Raw genomic sequence first — 22,602 nt, forward strand, 5'->3', positions numbered from 1 at the left:
AATGATATCTGTCTCCTTATTAAAGAAACAGCTGAAAGGAGCCCTGCTGGTTTTGCTGCTGGGGTTGAGGTTCTGGGGACACGTGAGGGCATTTCAGAGCTCAGCTTTCAGCTTCATCAGCTCTATGGGCTGAGATGGGAGGACCATGGGCTGAGATAGAAGAATGATGGGCTGAGATAGGAGAATAATGGGCTGAGATAGGAGAATGATGGGCTGAGATAGGAGAATGATGGGCTGAGATAGAAGAATGATGGGCTGAGATGGGTGGACCATGGGCTGAGATAGGAGAATGATGGGACCAGCTCCCCCCATCTCCAGAAAGACGGCTCCAAAGCCACAACTTCTATTTTATCAACTCTCATTTTATTTCTTTATAAATACTGTTGTGTTTACAAGCATCAGAGATGTGAATATTACTCCCAAACTTTCAAACACGTAATACTTAGAATACTATATAACAACAACCAGTAAAACAAATCATTCATCTCAGGGTTTGAAAGGCCACTCAAATGTTGCATAAAAATACATTCTCTCCCCATCTGGAACGCCAGTCCTGCTTCCTCCAGGAGGTTATTTACAAAGAGCCACCATCAAACTCGCAGCCACAATAGGATTCACCCCAAGCAATAAAAACAAAGTCACCCCAAGCACTGCTTAGAAAAGAAAAGCTCCGTGTTCTCCAAAGGAGACCACGGCTGGCAAACGCTCTGCTTCAAACAGGGAGCAGCATTAAAAACAGCTTCCTTTGCTCTCCGTGCCCATTGCGGAACACAGAATCCCACTCAGCACCTCCCCGGTGCACTGCTTCATCGTTAAGGTGCACCCAAAGTCTTTCTAACCCATTGGGTTTGTGCTTCCATCAGCAGCACGGAGCACTCGTAGCATTGGCTGTGAGCACAGCGGGGCACTGCTCAACCCCTGCAGTGCTTTGGCTCTGCACCCTTCACATCACTGCTCCTTATGGCCAGAGCACAGCGAGAGCCCCGGGAGGAAGGTGCAGATGGACACCAGGTTGGGTTGAGCCCAGTCCAGGAGCTCAGGCTGTCCCTGCCTATGGACCAGGATTGGGACAAGGCAGCACTGCCCGGGGTGAGGGTGGGAGAGAACATGGAGAGATGCAGCAGCACTCACACAGAGCTCACCGAGGGGGAGCAGCGTGCAGGGAAAGCATTGACTGGAGCTCGAGGCTTAAAGCTGTACCATAGAGCAGGGATATATGGAGCAGTCGTACACTGCTCAGTGAGGGCAGTGCTCTGCTAAATGCTTCTCCTCCTCCCCAAAGCGCAGCAGCAGAGGAACAGCCGGGATGAACGGAGCAGAGCAGAGCGGTGGGAGCTCAGTGCTGAGCCCACCCAGCAGAGAGAGCTGAGAGGTGGGATGGGAGGATGGGAAGGGGAAAATGGAGAATTACAAAGAAACAAAAGAGCCCCAAAGGTGAGGAAAATGCACAGTTGAAAAAAGACCCCAAGAAGCCCAGGACAGACTGATGAATTTTACCCTGTTGAGCAAACTTAGGAGTTATGTTCAAGTATCCACCTGCATCTCAGCACAGAGCCACACACCTGAGGCCAACAGCTGCTCTGCATGGAGTGATGCCACTCCGAGCACAAGGAGCCCAGGGCACAGAGTGGGAAATGGAGGGACAAAGGCAATGGGGGGGAAAAGGGGGGGGTGGGAGTGGGGCTGTGAGAGCAGAGCAGTAGGGGAGCTCAGCAGGTCTGCTGCCGGGTACTGCATGCAGCACATGCAGGAGTCACTGCCTGAATGCCCACAGAGGGAACCATTTCAAACTGTTCTGAGTCCGTACGACACCAAAGGGGGTTGGGTGCTTGGTGGGGGTTTGAGGTTTCCTTCAGTGCTGAGATGGACTGCAAACTTCCCACACAGCTCCCAGCCCCCACAGCATCCCCGGGCACATGGAGCACAGCTACTGCAGCTCCGTGCCCCAAAACCCACCTGCAAGGAGCTGTGCCACCAGGGATGTGGCTGCACAGGGCTCACTGCCCTCCTCATCTCCATTCCCCAGCAGCAAAACCGTGCTGCTGTTCAGTTGGTTGGTCAGCATGATGCTGAAAAGCCATTGCAGGGACCTGAAATACCTGCCCAGGCTCCTTTGCAGGGCTCTGCTTGATGGCAGACATTCCACGCCAACACACCACGCCAGGCTTCTCCTTCAGAAAGTTTGGCAAACATCTGCAATACCATCCTGAGAGCAGCAGTCTGGGTGCAGGTATCAGGTGCTGCTCAGTGCACTGAGCTTGGCAGGAGCCCCGGGGGTTTGCAGCATAGCATCCCATTACTGGTTGCACAGGAGGGGCACTTACCCACCAGATCTGCTATCTTACATTAAATAAAAGCCAGCCGGGTCTCTGTGCAAAGCAGCCATCCTCGCCTGCTGAAGGTATCAGCTCTGCTGCCATTCCTCGTAGCATCACATTTTAACCACAGTCCTGCACTGCACGTGGGCTGATGCATGTCCACACAGTCCCAGCCCACGGTCACATCTCCCACCTGCAAAGGGCACCAGCTCTGTGGGCATCACTTTGCACAGCACTTTGCCCTGCTGCACGCTGCTGGAAGGAGAAGCTCTGGCAGCTCAGCACCACTCCTCCTCCTCCTCTTCTCCCTTAAGTCCAATGTCCGAGATAGCACAACATGCTGAAATTAAAACAGAATGGCCGGGGTGTGCGCTGTGAGGGGGAAAGGGCAGAAAGGGAACGTCCAGCCGAGGGCAGGGAGGAGTGATGCTGATCCCACGGCTGCAATGCTGCTGTGCGTGGGGCAGGAGGGAGGCGCAGGGCTCAGCAGTGCAGCCCCTCACCCTGCAGCTCAGCTCCCTACTTGGAGAGTTTGCTGATGACACGAATGAGGGCCCCGTTTTCATCCTTCAGCCTTTGATTGTCCGATTTCAGCTCCGTCAGTATCTGCACAAAGACAAAAGGAGGGGGGAGGGTGGTTATAGCAGGGCTGGGGGCTCAGCTTAGCCTGGGTCAGCACAGCAAAGCCCCCAGGAAAGCTGTGCCACAGCACTTGGTCAGGCCACAGCTGGGACCATTTCTGAGCCCTTCCATCCAAACCTGCTCCCACAGGCTGAGCAGGGCCTGGCAGAACAGAAAGCTTTTTCCTGTGTCCATTTGCCTATTGGTCCAGGACCAGAAGGGAAAACAAAGGCCTGATGCACTTACTGCCTTGGACTTCTAACTCAGGATGGGGCTGAGCCTGATGTGCAAAACGTCTTTAGAACAAACCATCTCTTTGGGATCGCACAACATTGAATGTCGGTGCTCACAGCTGAGTGACTGCAGCAGAGGGAAACCACAGACCTCCAATTGGACAGAGAGGGTAAGGACCTTCCCAGCACCTCCTGCCAAACAAGCCCTGACCCTCCTGCTTTCCACGCTGTGACCCTCAGGGAGCAGCTCTCAGTCTGCACTTCCATTCCCTGCTGAGATTCATCCTCGCTCTCTGAAGTGATGCATTGGCACAGGGGGTCACTGCACTCAGACCCACACTGTGTGCACTGCGATGGCAGTGGGCACAATGTGGTGGGGTTGGGGATCTCAGAGGTCTTTTCCAGCCTTAAGCACTCTATGATTCTGAGCTGACCACTGAGCAAACTGCCTCCATGTCCAGAGCAATCGAAGGGCTGAACCACCTGCACGCAGCCCCCATCCCCTCTGTGTCGCTGTCTGGGGTGGCCCTGCAGCATCCATCCCCATTTCAGAGCTTATCAATGGTGGCCGTGCTTTACAAAAACACTTCAGTGCAAACTTTGGTGATTTATTGGAAAGGGAGGAATGGAACAATGTGATTCTTGAAGCTTCCTGGCTGTTGTTTGACTCCATCAGTTTCCAGTGAAGCTTTCTGGAAGCCACATATCAGCATTGCAAAGTGCAGTCCCTCCCGAGCAAAGGGCACTCCTCCCTTCACTGCAAACCAGGCTCAAGCCTTGCAAAATAAACAGCATGTGAAGCAGGGCTGGTAGTTCAGGGCTCTGAAAGATGCTGCTCTGTAAATGCCTGTTAGAACAGCACAGAGGGACGGGGCTGGGAGGGCTGAGCCCACACGGTCCCACGATGCTGATGTGCAGCATCAGCACAGAGCGAGCTGCGAGCTGAGCTGCGTGCACTGCGACACACAGAAGGTGACACTGCAGAAACAATGTTGGATTTTGGAAGATGAGATTCTCTGTCAAGTGCCACTGCAGTAAATCTGTCAGTTGAGAACAGTGACACGGCTGTACAGCTGCGATGTGCAAGGACAGCAAGGAGACCGGCTGATGGGCAGCAGCAGCAACATCCCATGCTGGACCTAGGAGAAGAGCTGAGGAAACCCAGCAGAGTGCAGGGACACGGCGCTGCTCCCAGCAGAGCACTGAGCCTGCAAGCAAGTGGGGAGTGAGCACCCAGCAACACCACAGCCTGCAATGGGACAGCACTGGGAGCAATGGGGAAGAGGGGAGAAGCAGAGCTGCCATTATTTCTTAACATAAGAAGAGAGACAGGTGGCTTAAAGTTGGTGAAACAACGCAGCTTTGGGGCTATGAGAACAAGGGGGGCAGGAACAGGCATGGGACTACTCCTGTGGATTCAAAGCAGGCAGATGGGGAGATCATTCCCCTCAGACCCACCACACAAAGCAGCCACCCAGAAGGTGGGCTCTGGCACTGAGGCTCGGGGAAGGGAAGCCCCAATTCCCCCAGTTAGTTTGTTCCTATGGTTAATCATCTCTGATATAATTTATGTGCTAAGAATAGACTTTTTCATACCTCAGTGCCGCTTCCATCCCACTGGAGCAAAGTGCTTCTTTTTTTTTTCTCCTTTAGGAAAAAATAGCTCTGTCTGAAGGGACCCAAATATCCCTACTAACCTGCAGAAGGCAGGACCCAACGAAAGGAGGAGGCACAGCTTTGTGTGAGGCAAAGGGAGCAGCAGGAAAGGATGAGGTCTAACTATGTGATGCATGAGGGTTCGGCTCCCCAAGGCTCACCCTGGGCTGTCACACACTCATTTCTCTGCAGTGACTCCCAGCGGGTCGGTTCTGCTCGCACCATCCTGCAGGAGGCAGCACGGATGCTGCAGTGCTGAGCTCACACCAACACCTTTCTCTGCTTCACACGGTGGGGGGGTGGAAGGGGAAGGAGCTTGTTTTTATTGCTTAAGAAAACAAGAAGTGCTGAAGGCCGATCGGTTTGGGGTTTTCTTGCAACCACCTTCCTCTCTAAAATGCGCATTTTTCACGACGCCCCCCCTGGAAATTCATTAATCATTCATTGTGACTTTGCATAACGCTGCGGTGCCAGCATCCTGCTGAACTGAGCCTGATGACACCGGGATCAGACACACTGAACAGACCACACCTGCTACGGTCATTGCTATGGGAGGGGGAACGGCTATGGGAAGGGGCACTGCCACCACCCCGATGGCAGCCGGTCTGCTGAGCTGCAGGGAAACACCTGAGCTCCCACCTTTCAGTGCCACCCATCTGGAGTGGGTCCTCCTATTTCTCTTTTGGACAAGGAGAAAGCAGCCCCCCCGCTCTGCTGTGGGCTGTTAGTGGGACGGTGGAGGTCAGCAGCTGCCAAGCAGAGCGGAGTCAGCAGAACTGATTGCACACAGTGAGGGGAAGCCCTGCATGGGCAGCATCATGCTGGTGCTTGCAGACCATCGGCCGCATGCAGCCTGGAGCCCCAGAGCCAGCCAGGGGGACAGAGATGAGAGGAGACCTGCCTGGAGGATGGAGGAGGGAGGCGAGATGAGCCGGACGGCAAATGGCTACAGCTCCTCTGATTCGGAGGGCTTGGCAGGCAGTGAGAGCCTGGCCACAACCCGTGTCAGAGCCCTGTTCTCGGCCAGCAGCTGCTCGTTCATCTGCCTCAGAGTGTGAATCTGTTTGAGCTGGTGGAGGTTCTGCAGAGAGGGACAGGAAGGGGATGGGAAGATACAGAGAGAACACACCACGGAGACAAGAGGGCACAGAAAGGTGAATTTAGTCCACGAGCGGTGAAAGAAATAGAGAGAAAAAGAAAAGACAAATTAGTAGCGGTGAGTGCTGGGTGGGCAGCAGCTCAGATGTGTGCATGGAAAGCCCTGGGGCCCCCAAAGCCTTTAGAAAGGACCTAAGTGGACTCCCCACCCAAAGCAGGATGGTCCTAATGAGCTCCACTGGGAGCACTGCTGGCACCTGAGGGTTACTGTGCCACCCATCCATCTCTGAATGCTGAAGCAGCTGCACAGCAGTGAGCTGAGCTGCAGCACAGGCTCTGCAGGGCACATGGCTCTGGAGCCATGGCCACAGCCTGCAGACAGCCCTCACCCCATGGCACCCAATGGGTTTTTGGTTCTGCTCCCCAGAGCTATGGGTTTTTCCAAATAACCTAGCCCAAATTCAGCTCTTCTTTGCCACGGGGTTCAGCCTTCAGAGGGGAAAAGTTAAGAACTGAAAGCACTCGTTTTAATGACAGGAGCTTGAATGAGAACAGCCTGAGGAGGAGGCAAACAGAACACAGTGCTGCTCAGTATGGAACCACACGAGCACAGAATAGGGAAGGAATCAGCGCCCAGGAGGGGTGGGCACAGCCACACTGCAGCACTGAGACAGGACATGGAAGCACAGGGGGAAGTAGAGCAGAAAGCTGTGCAGCCATCACTGCTGCTCACACAAGGAGGACACCTTCCCAGCAACACTACAGCAAAATGGATCGACACCAACACTGAGAATGGACAGCAGGAGGTGTGAGGGCTCAGCGCTGCATCCTGCACTGCATCCCCTCCCTGGGCTGGGGGCAGGAAGGGAAGCACCCTCCAAAGGAGGGATTTTGGCTTCAAGAGACAGATCCCAGCCCACGGCATAGTAAATCCACCCCTCCTGCAGCCTCCCCTTGCCCATGTGTGTGGGGATGGAGGAGATGAAGGGGCTGTAGGGAGCTCCTTCCTGCCATGCCAGCAGCAGAAAGGGTTCCAAGGCAGCATTATCTGCAAAAAACATCATAATCTTTAGCCAGGGCAGTGCTGGCACAGCTGTGAGATGAACAACTTCTACCTGATGTGCATGGAGCTGGAGCAGCTCCCCTGCAGAACTGCTGCATGCAGGGATGTTCTGTTCAAGGGCTCAGCGCTGCACAGAAGCATTTTGGGCAGCCCCAGCTGCCCCTAAGCACTACCTTTGCTCCCCATAGAGGAATGGAGACCTCGTCCCAAAGCCTCACAAAGCCAATGGAAGGGATGTAGAGCAGGAAAGGATGGGGCTCAAGCCCAGCTGGCTACACAACTGCTCCTGCATCCAAGGGAGCACAGCTGCTGCTGCCTGGCCTTCACCTGCACCGCTCCGACACCGGACAGATCGACAGCTTGGGGGACAGACACCCTCCCCATCCCCAGATCCCAACCAGCACCACCTGCCCCACTGTGCCAGCAGGACGTACAGACATCACTGTGTCCATCCTGCAGCTGATGGCACCCAGGAGCTGCTGGTTGGGCTGGAAGGGTCATTTCTTCCTGCAGTATCGCAGTTTATAAATGCTCTCTGTTTTATTACAGCTGAGCATCTGGCTGGCAGAAAATGGCCAACATATGTAAAATGCAGCGTGTGCTTCATGGGGTGGAAAGGATCGTGATCACTTTAGAGACCAGCTTCACTTCCCACACCAACCGAGCACGAACTGCAGCACAGCACGAGCAGATGCAGCTCAGCCTCAGCACACTGTGCAGCCAGGAAAAGGATCACCTATGCAAAAATGTGTGCGTGCTGCAGGTCGGATGGCTTCCTATTTATCATGCTCAAAGACACTGAGCAAAGGCTGAGAGCTGGGCCTGAAGCCAAAAGCGAAGACCAGAATGTGGATGATCCTGCTGTGATTGCTTATCACTCTGCTTGATTCTTGGCTTCCAAAAAGCAGCTCCTCGGTTCAGCTGTACTGGCCTTCAATTAAAGGGTTTTGTGCCTGCAACACTCGGGGAAATAAGGATGCCCAAAGAATGCACAATGCACCAAGCCAGGAGGTGCGGTGCTGTTTCAGAGTAAAGAAGCTTCTGTGACCTTCAAGGAAAATTGCTGTGTTAAGTTGGGACCTCAGGCACTTGGCATTGAAATCAGTTCAGTGCAAATGCTAATTTTCTTTCTCCTTCCTCAGCCAAGTTGTTGTACCTCCAGTCAAACCCTGCAGTCACTCAGGAAAATGCTGTACTGCCGTGTCACCTTCCCAAGGGCTGCAGGAGCCCCTCCAGCACCGTGGCTCTCTCTGCCATCACCAGTTTCATGCTGTTCCTCTCCACTTCTCAGCAGCTTCACCAGCAGCAGCTGAACCCATGGAAGGAACAAAGCTCGTAACCTCAAGCTTGGGCTGAACTACCCAGCACTGCTGTCACAGCAACCCAAAACCTTCCTGTGACATTGCTGTGCCTCCTCTTCCCAAGCCAGCTCCTCTCACACCACTCTGGACTCAGTGCCAGTCAAAGTGCAAACAGCTGCAGGTGAGCCCTGATGGACTGGTTCCATTCAAAGACTGCTGGGAAGAATCCCTGCCTGCAGTATGAGTTGGAATCTAACACCATGGCATGGTTGGGTATTCCCCTTGCTGCTCTCTACCTTATAGAGAGCAACCCCTTATATGGGTTTGCTTCAATTGCTCTTTCTGATGCTGCTCAATACCTATTCAATTAGCAAAAGTAGCAGGAATGTGTGGGAATACAAGAAAAGCTGTTCAGAGCAGCAGCTGTGGAGCAAGATAAACAGCATGAGAACCAAGGACACCTCTGGAAGGAGAAGAAGGGACTCACGGCTCTGATTGGATATGTGCCTGCATGGACAGTTGAAGAGTGTTTGTAGAATGCTCTGTTGACATGTAAAGGTGGTTGGGAAAGTTGTAAGGGCGGATGGGAAAGTTAGAAAATAACAACTTGTGAAGGTATATAAGGGATGTGAGAACTTGTAATAAAAGATTTGGATCGTTCACATCTGAGTCCGTGCCTCAAACGCTGCAGGAATGCAAGCGTAGCCAGTACTAAGATATTTGTTTTCCTGGCACTACTGACACACTAGGGATTAACACAGATGTTCTGCAGAGGTTATCTCATTCTACACAAACACAGCTGGGCTGAATCCCGCTATAAGACGTGCTGTAAGGGGATATGGAAAGCCTGCTTTCCTTATGGACTGGTCCAACACTTTCATTGACAGAGACTTCACACTTCTTTGCATTGAGTTGCTGTCAAAGAGCACCACATCATAGCAGACCCAGGTGCTCATCCCATGCTTGAGCTTTTGCAAAGTCTGGTGGGGTGGAAACACAGCAGAGCCTCAGAAGAGCTACTTGTCAAGTTTCACATCTATTTACTCCACTAACAAAAGGCTGTTCCGGTCTGCAGAAACAAAGAGGCAGCATCACTCCCAACAACCTGAGCTTGTTCTCAGGCAGACCACGGGCTGCTGTAGCCATGTGCTGCCTCCTGCATGGACAGCAGCTTCAGGTAACACAGGAACACATCAAGTGGTGCTTTTCCCACAGCTTCCATCCACCAGCAGCTCCCTGCTCCCTCAGCCAGAGAAGTTGTGGCTGTATCCAGCAGTCCCTGCAGGCATCTTCTTTCATTAATTGCTTTCTGAACCAATATAAGCGTTCAAAACCAACAGGCCACTAGAGGACACCAATTTGTCTTCTTACTCCACGGACTGAGCTGGTTTGCAGAGAGATCTACAGAGCTAAAGCAATGCCACAAAGTGCTCCTTGCCTGTGTTTTCTCTTGGAAGCCGTATTTCTGTAATGATGGGAAAGTCCCCCTGGAGTTCAAGGTTGCCACTTGCTGAGAGGAGGAAGGATTTGGAATCCAGGCACATTCGGCCCTTTCTCACTCCCCTTTGAGCACATCCACATTCATTTTCTCCTCTTTGAAAGACCAAAAGAGCCTTTACAGCAAGACTCCATCAACTTGTCCAGTGACATACCGCAGCAGAAGACGCAGCAAAAGCCAATATATCCTTTCAAAGGTGTATGCTTGGTAAAGATACGAAGCTTGAAACAGAAACACAAAGTTGGGACTTCCTTGAGGGTGGCAGGAGATCATTTCCATCAGTGCAGGGCTCATATCCCCATGTCCTGCCTCGTCAAAGTGACGCGGTCTCACCTGGATCATCCTCAGAGGGGAGGGAAGCACAGCATACAGGGCACAGAGGGCCATTCTGTGAGTACAAGCATTCAAGTGCAGCGTAAAACGATGAGACGCTGCAGAATCACCGTGAAGCTGTAGGTGCACCCAGGTGGCAAACACTGCATTGGGCACTGTGGTGCTCCCCGGCAGCTGGAGGGCTCCATCCCAGCAATGCCATGAGAGGGGAAGGCAGGGACAGCAAGCCATGCTGCACTTGGGAGCAAATTCCTCTTTGCTGAGATCCATTCCAGGCTGACTTACCGACGCAGCCTTCCACAAACATGCTATAGGAAGGGCAGACAGAAATACAAGCACTGTGTGCTCTGTGCTGGCCAGTGTGCGTGATCTCAAAAGCCAGCTTTGTCTTCTTACCCACCTGGAGAGAGCCACAACGGCTTCGCTTGGGCTGCAGACTATCCAGCAAACTGTAACTCACGGATGCCACAGAAGGTTAGTCTCAGAAAGCATTCAGGGAGAATAGCCCTCACAGTTCTCAGGGCAAACAACATAACAAGTAAAACACATGGTGGGATTCAATGAATGCTAACAGAACAGTTTTAATACTACTCCATGATTAGAGAACAAAGCCATTAAAGCAAGGCCTAGATGCGTAAGGGAAGGCACTCAGAGGTAAGACGAGTCCCTTCCCATGTATATCTTTAATATCCTATTCCTGGGTGACAATCCCAAAGTACATTGACACAAAGCATCAACATTAGAACAGACAGAGGGAATAGATCGTTGCCTACCTTCATCTCTTCCTCCATTTCAGAGAGTTTCCGCTCCAGGGCTCGTTTCTCCTGTTTACAGGGATTCATAACAGAGATGGTCACAAGGGTTTAGAAGAAAAACAAAGTATATTTTCTTCTAAAGAAAATCAAGAGTCTTGTATTTCTATAGGAGCCATCACCAAAAGGCATCTCAAAGCACCGCATGGCCAGGAGCAATCCAGCTGGGACATGGCAGCAGGTGATGTGCTGGGGCCCTTTTCTCCCCTGCATAGAGCACGAGGTGGAGCACAGCCCTCCAACCTGACTTCAGGGTCAGTTAAAGCAGAGACTCAGCCAGACAACACAAGCTCAGCTTAACTTACTGCAACAAATCTGGCTGCTTGGTTAGGAGGAAGGAGCTTTCAATCAATCAGATTTCAAGAGTAATCACAAGGATGGACACCCAGCCAGTGCTTTGCCTTGATTCTCCCTCCCTCCTGAAAGTTTTTACTTATAAGGATCAATAACATTTTAAAGCATAATGGACTGACAGCCCTGTAGGACCATGCAAGACAATTTGCTGCTCTGCAGCTTCCTATAATGAAAGGATGAAGTCAAAACATGGCTGATCTGCAAAGAGAGCTGAAAGGTCTCAAGCACCAAAAAGGTCAGAACACAATTATTGCTGTGCACTGCTCTGCAAGGCAAAAATGTAACTTATCTTTTAATTAACACTTTCCTTCCAGAAATTAGTATGCCCTGTAGAGCAGCACAAGGCAAAGATCAGAACCCAGAAGAAAGCAGACACACATACCCTTTTCTCCATCTCCAGCATGCTAGACCGGTCAGAAGTTTTCTCCTGTTTCTGCTATGTAAATTAAAAATAGAAAGTTATTAAAATGGAGAGGCATTCACACGATGCTGTGCAAAGGCCTATAGATGGCTCACAAGAAGGACTTGCCCAGAGAAGCAGCAGTCCTTAGAGAAACACACACACCACACTTCTTTCTGGGCAATGCAACACAAGTCTCCCCTGCAGCAGCTTCCCTCCTGAGCGCTGCATCCCCTCCCACACTGGGGATGTGTTGGCCTGGCATGAGGCAGCACTCGCTTTGCCCAGAAGAAGAGCGGCTTTTGGCCTTACCTGAGTTGCCTTTTCCAACTTGGATTTGATGTCGGCCAGCTCGAGTTGTGCTTCTTGCAGTTTTGACTTCAGTTTTTGATTTTCAGACAGGGCGCTTTCGTACAACTGGAATACGAAACGTTTCAATTAATAGGGCTGCTCCTCAGCCACTGTGCTCCAAACAGACACCTTCCACACGGCCTTTGCATCGCTACCAGATGTGCAATCACACCCTAAAGCTGTGGCAGCTCGTGTTACTGATTTCAAGGATCACATTGAAAGCTTCACAGCTTTTAGAACAAATAATTCCGGAGTGTTACAGCAGCACAAAATGATTCAGATGGGTGCGCAGGTTGTGGCCATCCTGGTGCCATTCAAGTTTAGCTTTTCTTGATCATTTACAAATCCATCCTCCATCTCTCCAGCCTGATCCCTCATTCCCTGTTCCCTAGGGTGCCCCTTCACCCCCTGTCCTGTTTTAACCCTCTGTAGGACTGAGAACAGCGAGCATCATTCCCAAAGGCAATGGAAACACAATGTTCCCAAGACAGTGAAGCTTCCAAGTTGCATCCAGTGATAACATTACATACAGAAACCCTACCTTTTTATAGTCCCTGTTGCTCTCCTCTTCTGCCCTGCTGCTGAGGGCTGCTAGGCGGTTCTCTCTGCGGCTGTAGGCACTGGAGCGGCTGGAGGCACGGTCACTGTAGGAGTCACTGGTGGCAGGGGTTGTAGCTGCTTCCAACCTGAAAGGCAAAAATATGGAGCAGCTGCCACCTGGGGAATGCCAATGTGACACAAAGGTGGGCATTGCCCCATGCTGCACCCACTGGGAACAGCCTAAAGGTTATCAGCCCAAAGCCCACCGGGCAGTAATGTCCCATGCACTGCTGGGATGTGAATGGGCTCCATTTAATGGGACGCTGAAAGGTGTTGATCAGCACGTGGCTGGTGGAGGAGCAAAGGAAGAAAGCAGAGTGGCCCAACAGCCAAACTAAGCTGAACACCCAGTGGTCAGAGCTGGGGTCAGCTCGTGCCATTGATGTGAAGGACGGGGAACCCACAGAGCTGTGCAAAAATGGGACATAGAAAATAAAAATCTTCAATCTCAAATATTAAATCAGCCAAAAAAAAAAACCCCACCAAGAAATGAAATTCTTACCTGGAAAGTCGTTCATGCTGAAGGAAGGAGGGGGAAAAAAAAGAAAAGAAAGAAAAAAGGAATTAATAACCAGGAGAACTAACAGTGCAGCCCCAGCAGCACATTGCTCCCACCCCAGCACACACAGCCTGAACCCAAACCCTGATCCACCGACTGCTGCGGAGCATTCTCAACTGCTTCAGACCTCATTCCCTTCACTGACCTAAAACCTGAGCCTTTAAATCCTCATGTCCAGAACTGAAGCCCATCCTTGGGCCCCAAACTCATCTACTGTTTCCCTTTCAAATCAAATAGCTGTGCTGGCTTTGATCGCTGCCCCTTGTGTGTGGATGAGTGAGGAATGGTTCACAACACACAGAGCTCTGCGTGCGCACAGTGAACACCCAACAACTACAAAACACCTTTTCTCTGTACCCAGATACCTGTGAGGAAGGAGAGCTTTAACAGAGTAAGGGGAGCTCAGTCGGAGCTACAGGGAAGGGTTGAGGAGCCCACAGACCCAACACTGCCTGGAGAACATCGGGCTCTTCCTTCCCCACCCGCACTCCCAACACAGCAGAGTAATTCCCAGCTCTGCCTCTGCTGCAGCTGCTGGTTCTCCTAAAGCACAGTGAGCCGGGCCAGAGGGGATTACAGGAGTTTTGCTTGGCGCTGCCACGTCTTGCGGGGCCAACTGTGGTAAACCACAGCTTTTAATGGAGTTCTCTGGATCGGGATTTGTAGTTTTCTCCTATAAATATCAAACACAACAGCACAGGTTCCTGTGGGATGCATTGCTCCCATCCTCTGCTCCCCTCCATGAGCTCCTCTCTGCATGGGTGCACTGAACACAGTGAAGTCTGTGTATTGCAACTCCAACACAACCCCCATCTTCTGTTCAAGAAGGAAACCACCCCATAGAGCCCTCTGTCACAGGATGTGGTGCCTTGGCCAGGACAAAAGAACTGAACCAAAGCATGGCTGAAGCTTCACGGCTGGAGAGCACATTCAGCTGGAGCTGCGAAATCCAAAGCCCAAAAGGGACAAGCAAACCCTGCTATGAATTATTAGCACGTCCTCCCCAGGGCTGTGCCTGCAGGGGCTCCATCAGGCTGAGCACAACCATGGCAGCAGGTCCAGCCCTGTGCTACAGCCTGAACATCCTGAGCTGGAAGGGACCCATAGGGAACTGCACTGTCTTGCAGCCTTCCACCTGCAGCTGCATCCCAGCGTGGTGCTGCAGTGAAGGGGTGTTTCTGAGACAAAGATGATACCATATAAAGGCTGGGCCTGGAGAGCAGAGGCTGAACAGGACTCTGCAGCCACTGCTGGCAACAGTCCTGCTGTGATGGAATCACAGAACAGTTTCCATCAGAGGATCACTCTCTGCTCGCTATTACCTTCAGGGAAGGAAGGGATATTCATTTTGTTTTGGACCAGTTTCTGGCTCAGCCTCTTCTTGAGGTCTGCACAAGGCTGTGCTGGTACCCCAAGGACCAGATTACTCTGTTCTGCTTTTAAAACAAAGAAGAGAGGAGCCATCTCCAACAGGACCAGCTCCCTTCCAGTCCAGCCCTGTTCTGCATACAGCCACATCCCCCTCAGAAACCTCCAGCTGCAGCACCTGCAATCATTACTGCTTCTCTGCTCTCTTCCCCTCCTGCTCAAACAACCAAACGCCATTTAAATGTCAGCAGCATCACCTGCACAGCAATGCTGAGAATCAGCCGTGCCAACTCTATGAATGCACCGCTGTATTTGTCACAGCTTTTTTTTTGTTCCCCCTGGCAAATGTGGAGCTGCACCGTCAGCGTCGGCCCCTACAACTACATTTCTCTAAGGATCAGAGGCTCCACTAGAAGCAGCAGCAGCCACAGGGCTGTGCCATGAGCCCTCCCCAGCTTAACAGGGTCAGGGTGGGGGGAGGAGGGCTCTGGGGAGCAGCACGGCTGCCCTGGTTCTGAAAGCAGTGTGCAGCCCAGGCAGGACCTGCAGCCTGGGATGTGTGTGCTGATGGCTTTTAAAGGAAAACTCCAACACGCAGAGGAGCGCTGCCAGGTTTCTGGTCAGCGTCAGTGCTCAGAGCTCTCAAAGCAGGAGGATGGGAGTGGAATTTGCACGTGCACCCCGACCTACAGCCATGCACCTGAGGTCACATCTTTCCTCCTGGCAGCACAGAGTTGGGGTGACACAGCCTGGCTATTGCTGCCAGCACCCAGCTGTCTGAACCCCACACGGCTGCAGAACACAGGGCATGGGAGCAAGCAGCATCATAGAATCATACAGTGGTTTGGGTTGGAAGGGCCCTTACCATCATCTACTTCCAACCCCCTGTTCCATGCAGGGATGCCTCCCACCAGGCCAGATTGCTCTAAGTGCACAGTGCAGGAACGCTGCAGGGTTTGGGTTTGGGATGGAGGAAAACAGGAGTTTTCCCTTCAAAACACACAAACTCTCACAGCTGTTCGAAGTTCAGTAAGGTATAATTAAAACCAAATTCCTCACGGAAGGTTTGGCTAAAATGAAGCTCTGTAATGCAACGCCAAGAGGGGCTCAGCCCTTCTGCCAAGTCAGACACTGCCCCATTGCTTCCAGATGCATTCATCTGCTGCTCAGACCCGACCCAGCACAGGCAGAAAAAGTCCACTATTTACATTCCCACCCCCAAAATAAAAAGATGCTTTTGGAACATTTCATTCTCCTTTATATCCCATTGGCCAACCCCAGGAAAGTCAGCACTATTTTAAGATAGTTCCCAAGGAATTGATGTTGGTGTTTTGTTTCAGGGATCTGCTCAACCCCCCCACGATCAACCACCACTTAATAGGATCCCAGAGCACAGCCACAGCCCCACAGCCCACAAAGAAAGCCCCAATGGTGTTGGCAACCATCCCCCTGCTGAGCCCTGTTTGTTTCAGAGCTGCCACACTGCTGCAGCACTGGGGCTGTCTGCTCCTACCCTTGAGGCTCAGCCCCTGTGCATGGCATGCAGCTGGAGGGGAGCGCGGGCTGCACTGCATGGAGCAGCAGGGATGGATTTGGTGCACGGTGCAGCTTGCAGTTGGACTTGCAGGCACAAGCAGCGCTCAGAAAGTTTGGTTTTCCACAGGGTGCAGAATAATTAGAAGGTTTGCTTTGAACTCTGCTTGCTTCGAGGTCAATGCCTCCCTGGGAAAGCTGCTGTGCTGACCCAGCGCTGTGGCTCAGCTCCCCGCCAGCTCCAGCCGTGGTGATGGATGCTGCTGCCTTCCACCCGGGCTGCACTGCTGTGAATGCAAGGATCACAAATCCCACTGCTATGATTGATAACGCAGCGCAGCCAAACCACCTCCATCTAACCCCCAACTCCCCAAAGCCTTCTGCAAAGCATGTTTTCACAAACTATAAATCAACAAGCTTTGCTTAATAAAAACTGCCCTTACTGAAGCATAATATTAAAAGTCCCTCCGAGCTGGAATAGCAGCCTTGGCTGCTGCCTGCAACACATTGCATCGTTTACAGCATGAAACACACACAGCTGGGGGGGGGAGCTGACAGCAGCACCTCCATGGCCCCAGCACAGGCAGCTCCTCTATGCTCCCCCCCCTCTCTATGCTTCAGTTCCCCACTCCTTTGTGGCCCCTCGGCTCAGCCCCAGCTGCACTTCATTACCGCTGGCTCTGGGGGATAGAACTCACAGTGTAAAGCACTGAGCTGGATTGTAGTTTAATTTAAGAGAGGCCACAACTCAGAAAACCTGGGGCTGCTGCTCTGATTTTTTGCTTTTTCCCTTCTTTTCCAAGGGATCAAGTTTTATTGGTGAAAAAACTCCATTCTGCAAAGCTCTCCAGACATGAGGAAATCAAAGCTGAAGGGCCAAGTGACCGAGAGGAGATCGCTGCTCCCAGCTCCTCCCCAGCCCTGCACACACTGCTGGCTATTCCCAGGTGTTTAAATATCTATTTGGAGCCTGAATTGCTGAAACCAACCTGTGAACTCCTTGGCACTAACACGCCCTGGAGCAGCCACATAGCATTCCTGTGACAACTGCACGGGCACAGGCAGTGCTTGCATGGAAAAGCCATTAGGGCTGCTGAGGTACGTTGGGCTGTCTGCACTGCATGGAGCACACTGTGCTGTCAGAGTTAAGGCTGTTGGTGCTGCCTGTCTCTCTCCTCATTTGTTTCTGTCTAAAACACCTCCAGAGCGGCTGCCAGGCGGTGATCTGAGCCCAAACCTGCTTGAGGATGTCTGCTCCAAAGCTTTGCTTCTTCAGGGGTGACCTCAGCTATAGGGGGTTAGTAATAAGAACCTTGTGAAAAGCAAAACCAACCCAAGAAGCAGACCAAGCCAACCTGAGGTCAGCACTCTGCATCACCAGGGGCAGCTCCAAGGATGGGGCAGCACCTCACTGGGTGGGAGTCTGCACCAATGTGTCCAGAGCAGCACAGGTACAGCTGCAACACCCTGAAGCAATGGGCAGACTGAGCCCTGCCAACCTTATTTGCTATGGGTTTGTGTTCCTCCTATGAAAAACAAAGTTATAATGGGCTCCTGCCACTGCAGTAAACACTGGTTTGCAGTTCAGAGGTTGGAGTGGTTTTCTGCCTCCGGTTTCCATCTGCTCTCCCCTTCCACTCATTCCCATCCCACAGCACCTCCCTGTCCCCACTGGGCCAGACGCTGTTGTGGCTGCGCTCCAGGCTGACCCCAGATCAGATCTCTTCCTTTTCACCCCTTCTGCACTCAGGGCTCCCCCTGCAGTGTTGGGCAATCCCACAGCAATGGTGTGACCCCAGGCAGCCTCTTCCCATCTGCTGACCTGAATCCCTCCAGGAAAAGCAGCACAGAGCAGGCAGGAGGGGAAGGGCAGGAGCTGTGCATGCGGTGGTGGTGTTACACCACGTGCCTCCTGCTCTGGGAGCAGCACACCCAAAGCAACCAGATCCCAATGGAATTTCAACACATGGGAAGTGCCATCCCACCCTTCCAGCTGCAGCACCCTGCAAGAGCCCTCCCTGTGCAGAAATGACTTATTTGGGTAATAAGGACATGCAGTGAGGTCGTGTCTGCCTGGAAGATGACGCAGGGTTGAGGCATGGGCTCAACCAGCAGCCTGTGGCATTCAGACACTGAAGAACTGGCACAATCCCTGCACGGCTTGAATCAATGGCTTGATTCCTAGGAAGGGAGGAGAGCTGAGAAAGCTTATCCACAGAGACACAACGGCTGTGTAATGCTTAACATGGGTCACTGCGTGCAACAGGGCCCCTGGTATGGATATAAGGATATATATAAGGTCACAGCTGCCCAGCACTGAGTCCCACCTGGTGCCCTGAGGATGACTGCATGCTCCCAATGCGCTTCCAGATATGGGCATTTACAGAGGGAAAAAACCCAAAACAAAACAAAAAAGAGGAGCAACAAACAGAACCCAGAAGGATTTCTTACTGATACCCATCTAAGGAACACGATGCCTGAGAAATAAGCAGTGATTGCAGCAGCAATAAACAAACCAGGCAGTGGAAGAGCACAGCCTGAGGTTAATTGCCTTAAAGTTCAAGTTTTGGTATCCCACGTTTTTGCTGGCTAATGGGAGAGGATAGCAGAGCTTCTGCAAACACTGTGTAATGAGCCAGCTGTGCAGACATGAGGAAAAGAATGTCTGGAGACAACCTGCCCGACCCTGCTCTGATGTAAGCAGCATCATTTTGATCACCACCGGGATGAGCCCAGGCTGCTCAATGCAAACCAGGAAGATGAAAGTTTCCTGGAGCACTGTTTGCAGAGCACTCGTCATCCCCTCACTGCACAGTAAGGCAAATGATTTGTGCAGCTCTGCCTGATGCCAGAGTACAGCCGGCATCTCTAATAACAGCAAAAAGGCTCAAGTGGTCACAAAGCCACTCAACAGAGAATGGGTCATGAGATGCTCCCACCTATTGCCATGTGGGGCTGGGATGGGAGCAGGAGCTCCAGCAGCACCCAAACACCCCCAGAAGGTCCAGCAATAGACTGGTGCACTCTGCCCTGGGGGTGGGGGTTCACCATCCCTGGAGGTGTTCAAGGAAAGGGCAGATGCAGACGCAGTACTCAGGGATGTGGTTCAGAGGGTGATACTGGAGAATGGTGGATGGTTGGACCAGATGACCTCAGGGCTTTATTCCAACCCTAATGATTCCACAACACAAGAAGTGGGGCCCTGCAGCTCACCAGGCTGACCCTGCAGTGGGGCAATGGAGCTGCTCACACACCAACACACTGCACAATTTCCTTCTCCCCAGCCCTCCCCTGTTATGCTGTTATATTCCAGGATATTGCCTTTCTCAGGCAGGGCATGAACTCAATGCAAAGTGCTCACCCTTCTCATTGTTAAAGGCAGAAGTAAAGCATGTGTGGTTTTATCCTAACACCCAACAAGGAAGGCTATGAGCAACAGGGCAAAGGCAGGGCCAAGGGCATGCCGCAGGAAGCTGCTTTGCAAATGGCATCTGAATGCAGCTGTTTGCAACAAGGAGCAAACCCTTCTTTGGGCTGCCTGCTGCTCCAGGAGGTTTCCATGCCTGCCCCTCACTGCCTGCCCAGCTGGGATCGTTCAGCATGCAAAACTCTGCTGGGATCAATCAGAACCGGATGGAAATAGGAAAGGTTCCAAGATATCACACTCACACCTGTTTTATTAAGGCTGCAAGGGCTGCCAATATTGTGGGCATGGGAGCGGAAGGGAAACGCACAAAAAAATACCATGGCACAATCCCATAGGAAAGTACACTTAATTATTGCTTTTGCTCATAGCAGAATTACATTATCTTGGAGAAGGAGTCGACTTTGTTTCAGCTAGAAGCAAATCCTGCCAAAGGATTGAACACACCAGAGCTGCTTCCTACACTGACCTGTGAGCCACATCTCTGCACCCAGATGATGCTCAGGTGCTCCGACCCACACCAGCACCTCTATTAGCTGCAGGATTTCCCTGCTCACATACCTGCTTTCCAACTCACACCACCACGGGGTCCCAACTGACCAGCAGCAGCACAGGCAGCACACTGTGCAGGAACAGCCACAGCCTGAGAGATGTTAGCCACGCTTATGTGTGCAAGGAGGCTTTGAACAACTTGGTTATGGAGAGAAATTGAAACCTTTCGCAGTTGTATACAGTAAGTAAGAACACATGAAGGGTTCTAACTTCCTGCACCCGCTGGCAGAACTGCTGCAGACTGCCAGGAGCCGCTGGCTGCCATGGGATCCAGCTCACAGGGGGTGACCCCAAACCACAAGGGATGCCTCAGGCTGCACCACTGCTACTGCCCCACAGTGGGGCAAACACCCCCTGTGCATTCAGGGGGGTGCACAGGGGGTGCTCTTCCAGACCAAGAGCAGCAGAGCAGACCATGCACACCTGATTTGAGCAAACCCCAGTGCAATGCTTGCATCTAAAATGAATCTGCCTTTCTCAGGCTCACTCCTCCAGGAGAGGGTGGACTGGCTACAAAGAGGCTGCCCATACCCTGATGGGGATGCAGGGGTTCCTATAGCTTCCCCCAGCCAACACCAGCACTCTTACAGTGTTCCCACTCCCCAAACACCGCTGCAAAGCAGCACACCAGTCACTATCCTGCCCTGCTGCTCCTCCTGGTGCAGGTGGTTCTATTTATTTTTCTGCTGCTGGAACTACTAAAGCAGACCACAGCTCCCAGCTGGATGCCAGCAGCATCGCAGCGCTGATGGAAGCGCACAGCTTAACAAGCTGCTCAGGTTTTTGCCTCATTTTCATCGCAGACATAACCTATGGAGAGAGATGTTTGTGCCTGCTGTGAGTGCAGGGCAGGGGGAACACCATCACAGCAGCTCCCCGCAGCACCGGTGCCAATCAACACCGCTCCAGGAACTCGCAGCCTTCCCAACCTGTTGCTGCAGAGTCACCTTCCCGAGTTTCACTTTACACCGCTCTCCTTCCAAAGCAAACCACAAAGCAATCCGAGGGCATTCCACCAACCCCAGCGGGTCGCCCCGAGCACAGAAAGGAAAAGCTGCTTACTCTGAGAGTCTTTGCAATCGGGGAAGGAGAGGATGGGGGTGAATCTGACTGGGACTTCCTGCTCCGCGTGTACTCCTTGCTCCTGGTGAACAGAGACGACATGGCCCCGCAGGCTGGGTCAATGCAAAGCAATAAAGCTGCGCTCTCCCGTCGCTGGGCAGGTCCTCCTTCCAAGGTCAGAACAAACTAATTAAACTATTCCCAGCTCTGGTAATTAAACCCTGCTGGTTAAGGTGTATAATTTTAGGCATTAATCTGCTGCAGAAGGAGATGAGGCTCTGCAAGGTTCCTTGTCTGAGCAGAAGAGGTGGCGTCCGCAGTGCCCACGCAGGGACATCTCCTGTCCAAGGCCTCAGGACCAGGGGCACTCCTTCCCAAAGCTACACGAGGAAAGGTCTCCCAGCTCAATAGGAAGAGCCAGAGGAACAGCCGAGTGTCTCTAGACCAGATGCTTTTCCAAAGAGTAAAAAAAAACCAACCCAAACCAGCACCAAAAACCTGTTGTACTCCGGCACGCTGCTGCGAGCTCTCTGCCGTAGCTGAGCCGAGCTGCATGCTTTAAGAGAAACGTGAAAGCATAAATCAGGAACAAACACGGGTTTGGAAAGGGGCAGGCCAGCTGAAGTTGTGTTTTGTTCCGTCCTCCTCCTCCGGGCGCCGTTCCCCACGCGCACGTTGCTCCTTCCCGCCCCGCGCTGCTGCTGACATTCCAGATCCTTACTCTTGCAGCCAGGAATGCTGGAGGGCAGCCAGCAGCTGCAATTCACTTTCAGCCTTGGGATTTGAGCTGCCACTTATAGGGGAAAAAGGGGGGAAAAAATAAAGGGAGGAGATGGAGGAGAAAGTAAAAACTTCCAAGGCCTGGCAGCTGAGATATGAGGTCGGAGGGTTGCACTGTGCAGGGCTGAGCAGCTGCCAGCCTGAGCACGCATTTCGCAGCTGTGACAAAGGGAGACCTTTTAAAGGACATGGAGCAGTTCATACCATTAAAGGGAGGAACGCATTCATGCAGCACAACAGGATTTTTGTTGTTTGCTCAGAAGGCTGTTCTGAGCAGCGAGAAGGCGACGCCGAGCTTGTGCAATGCACACTCATTGAAATGAGCTCTGGGGATGGAGGAGGAGGGGAGATGAGGGAAGGGAGAAGGGTGGGGAGAGCACACACCTCTCAGTAAACTTCAGGGTGAGCTGAAGCTGAACATCCTGCTCCCTGCCAGCAGTGCAGCACTGCAAAGGCAAGAGGATGGCATGCAGCTGCCAGAAGCACAGGGAACGTGCCCTCAATGCACTGCAGTGCACTGATTTAACAGCTTTCATACAGCAAGTACAATCCAGGAGTCAAACAGGAGCTGTAAGGTGCAAAGTTCTGTCTTTCCTCACTGGGAGGGTGTTGGCTCAACTACCTGTGCTGAAGTGGGTCAGTGTAAGCGCCATGGTGGCACACAGAGACACTGAGGCTGATCCAGA

At 52.3% G+C, this 22,602-nt stretch overlaps 1 protein-coding gene across 8 annotated transcripts in view; it reads right to left on the reverse strand.

The window, feature by feature from the left end:
• Positions 1-2,462: 2,462 nt before the first annotated feature.
• The window catches only part of PPP1R12B (protein phosphatase 1 regulatory subunit 12B), a 79,141-nt gene continuing 59,001 nt past the window's right edge, over positions 2,463-22,602 (reverse strand). For 3 of the 8 annotated variants that reach the window (XM_015884829.2, XM_015884836.2, XM_015884834.2), the window contains 7 exons: positions 13,141-13,157; positions 12,580-12,724; positions 12,000-12,104; positions 11,670-11,723; positions 10,895-10,945; positions 5,730-5,909; positions 2,836-2,924 (listed from right to left, as the gene is read on the reverse strand). In XM_015884829.2, coding sequence (XP_015740315.1) covers positions 5,775-5,909; positions 10,895-10,945; positions 11,670-11,723; positions 12,000-12,104; positions 12,580-12,724; positions 13,141-13,157 — 507 coding nt within the window. In that variant the 3' untranslated portion in view covers positions 2,836-2,924; positions 5,730-5,774. Of the gene's footprint in view, positions 2,925-5,729; positions 5,910-10,521; positions 10,571-10,894; positions 10,946-11,669; positions 11,724-11,999; positions 12,105-12,579; positions 12,725-13,140; positions 13,158-21,136; positions 21,705-22,602 lie in introns of those variants that run through there. The other 5 variants (XM_015884831.2, XM_015884835.2, XM_015884837.2 and 2 more) reach the window with 4 other exon arrangements.

This window comes from Coturnix japonica, chromosome 26 (assembly GCF_001577835.2).
Source record: "Coturnix japonica isolate 7356 chromosome 26, Coturnix japonica 2.1, whole genome shotgun sequence".
NCBI lineage: Eukaryota > Metazoa > Chordata > Aves > Galliformes > Phasianidae > Coturnix > Coturnix japonica.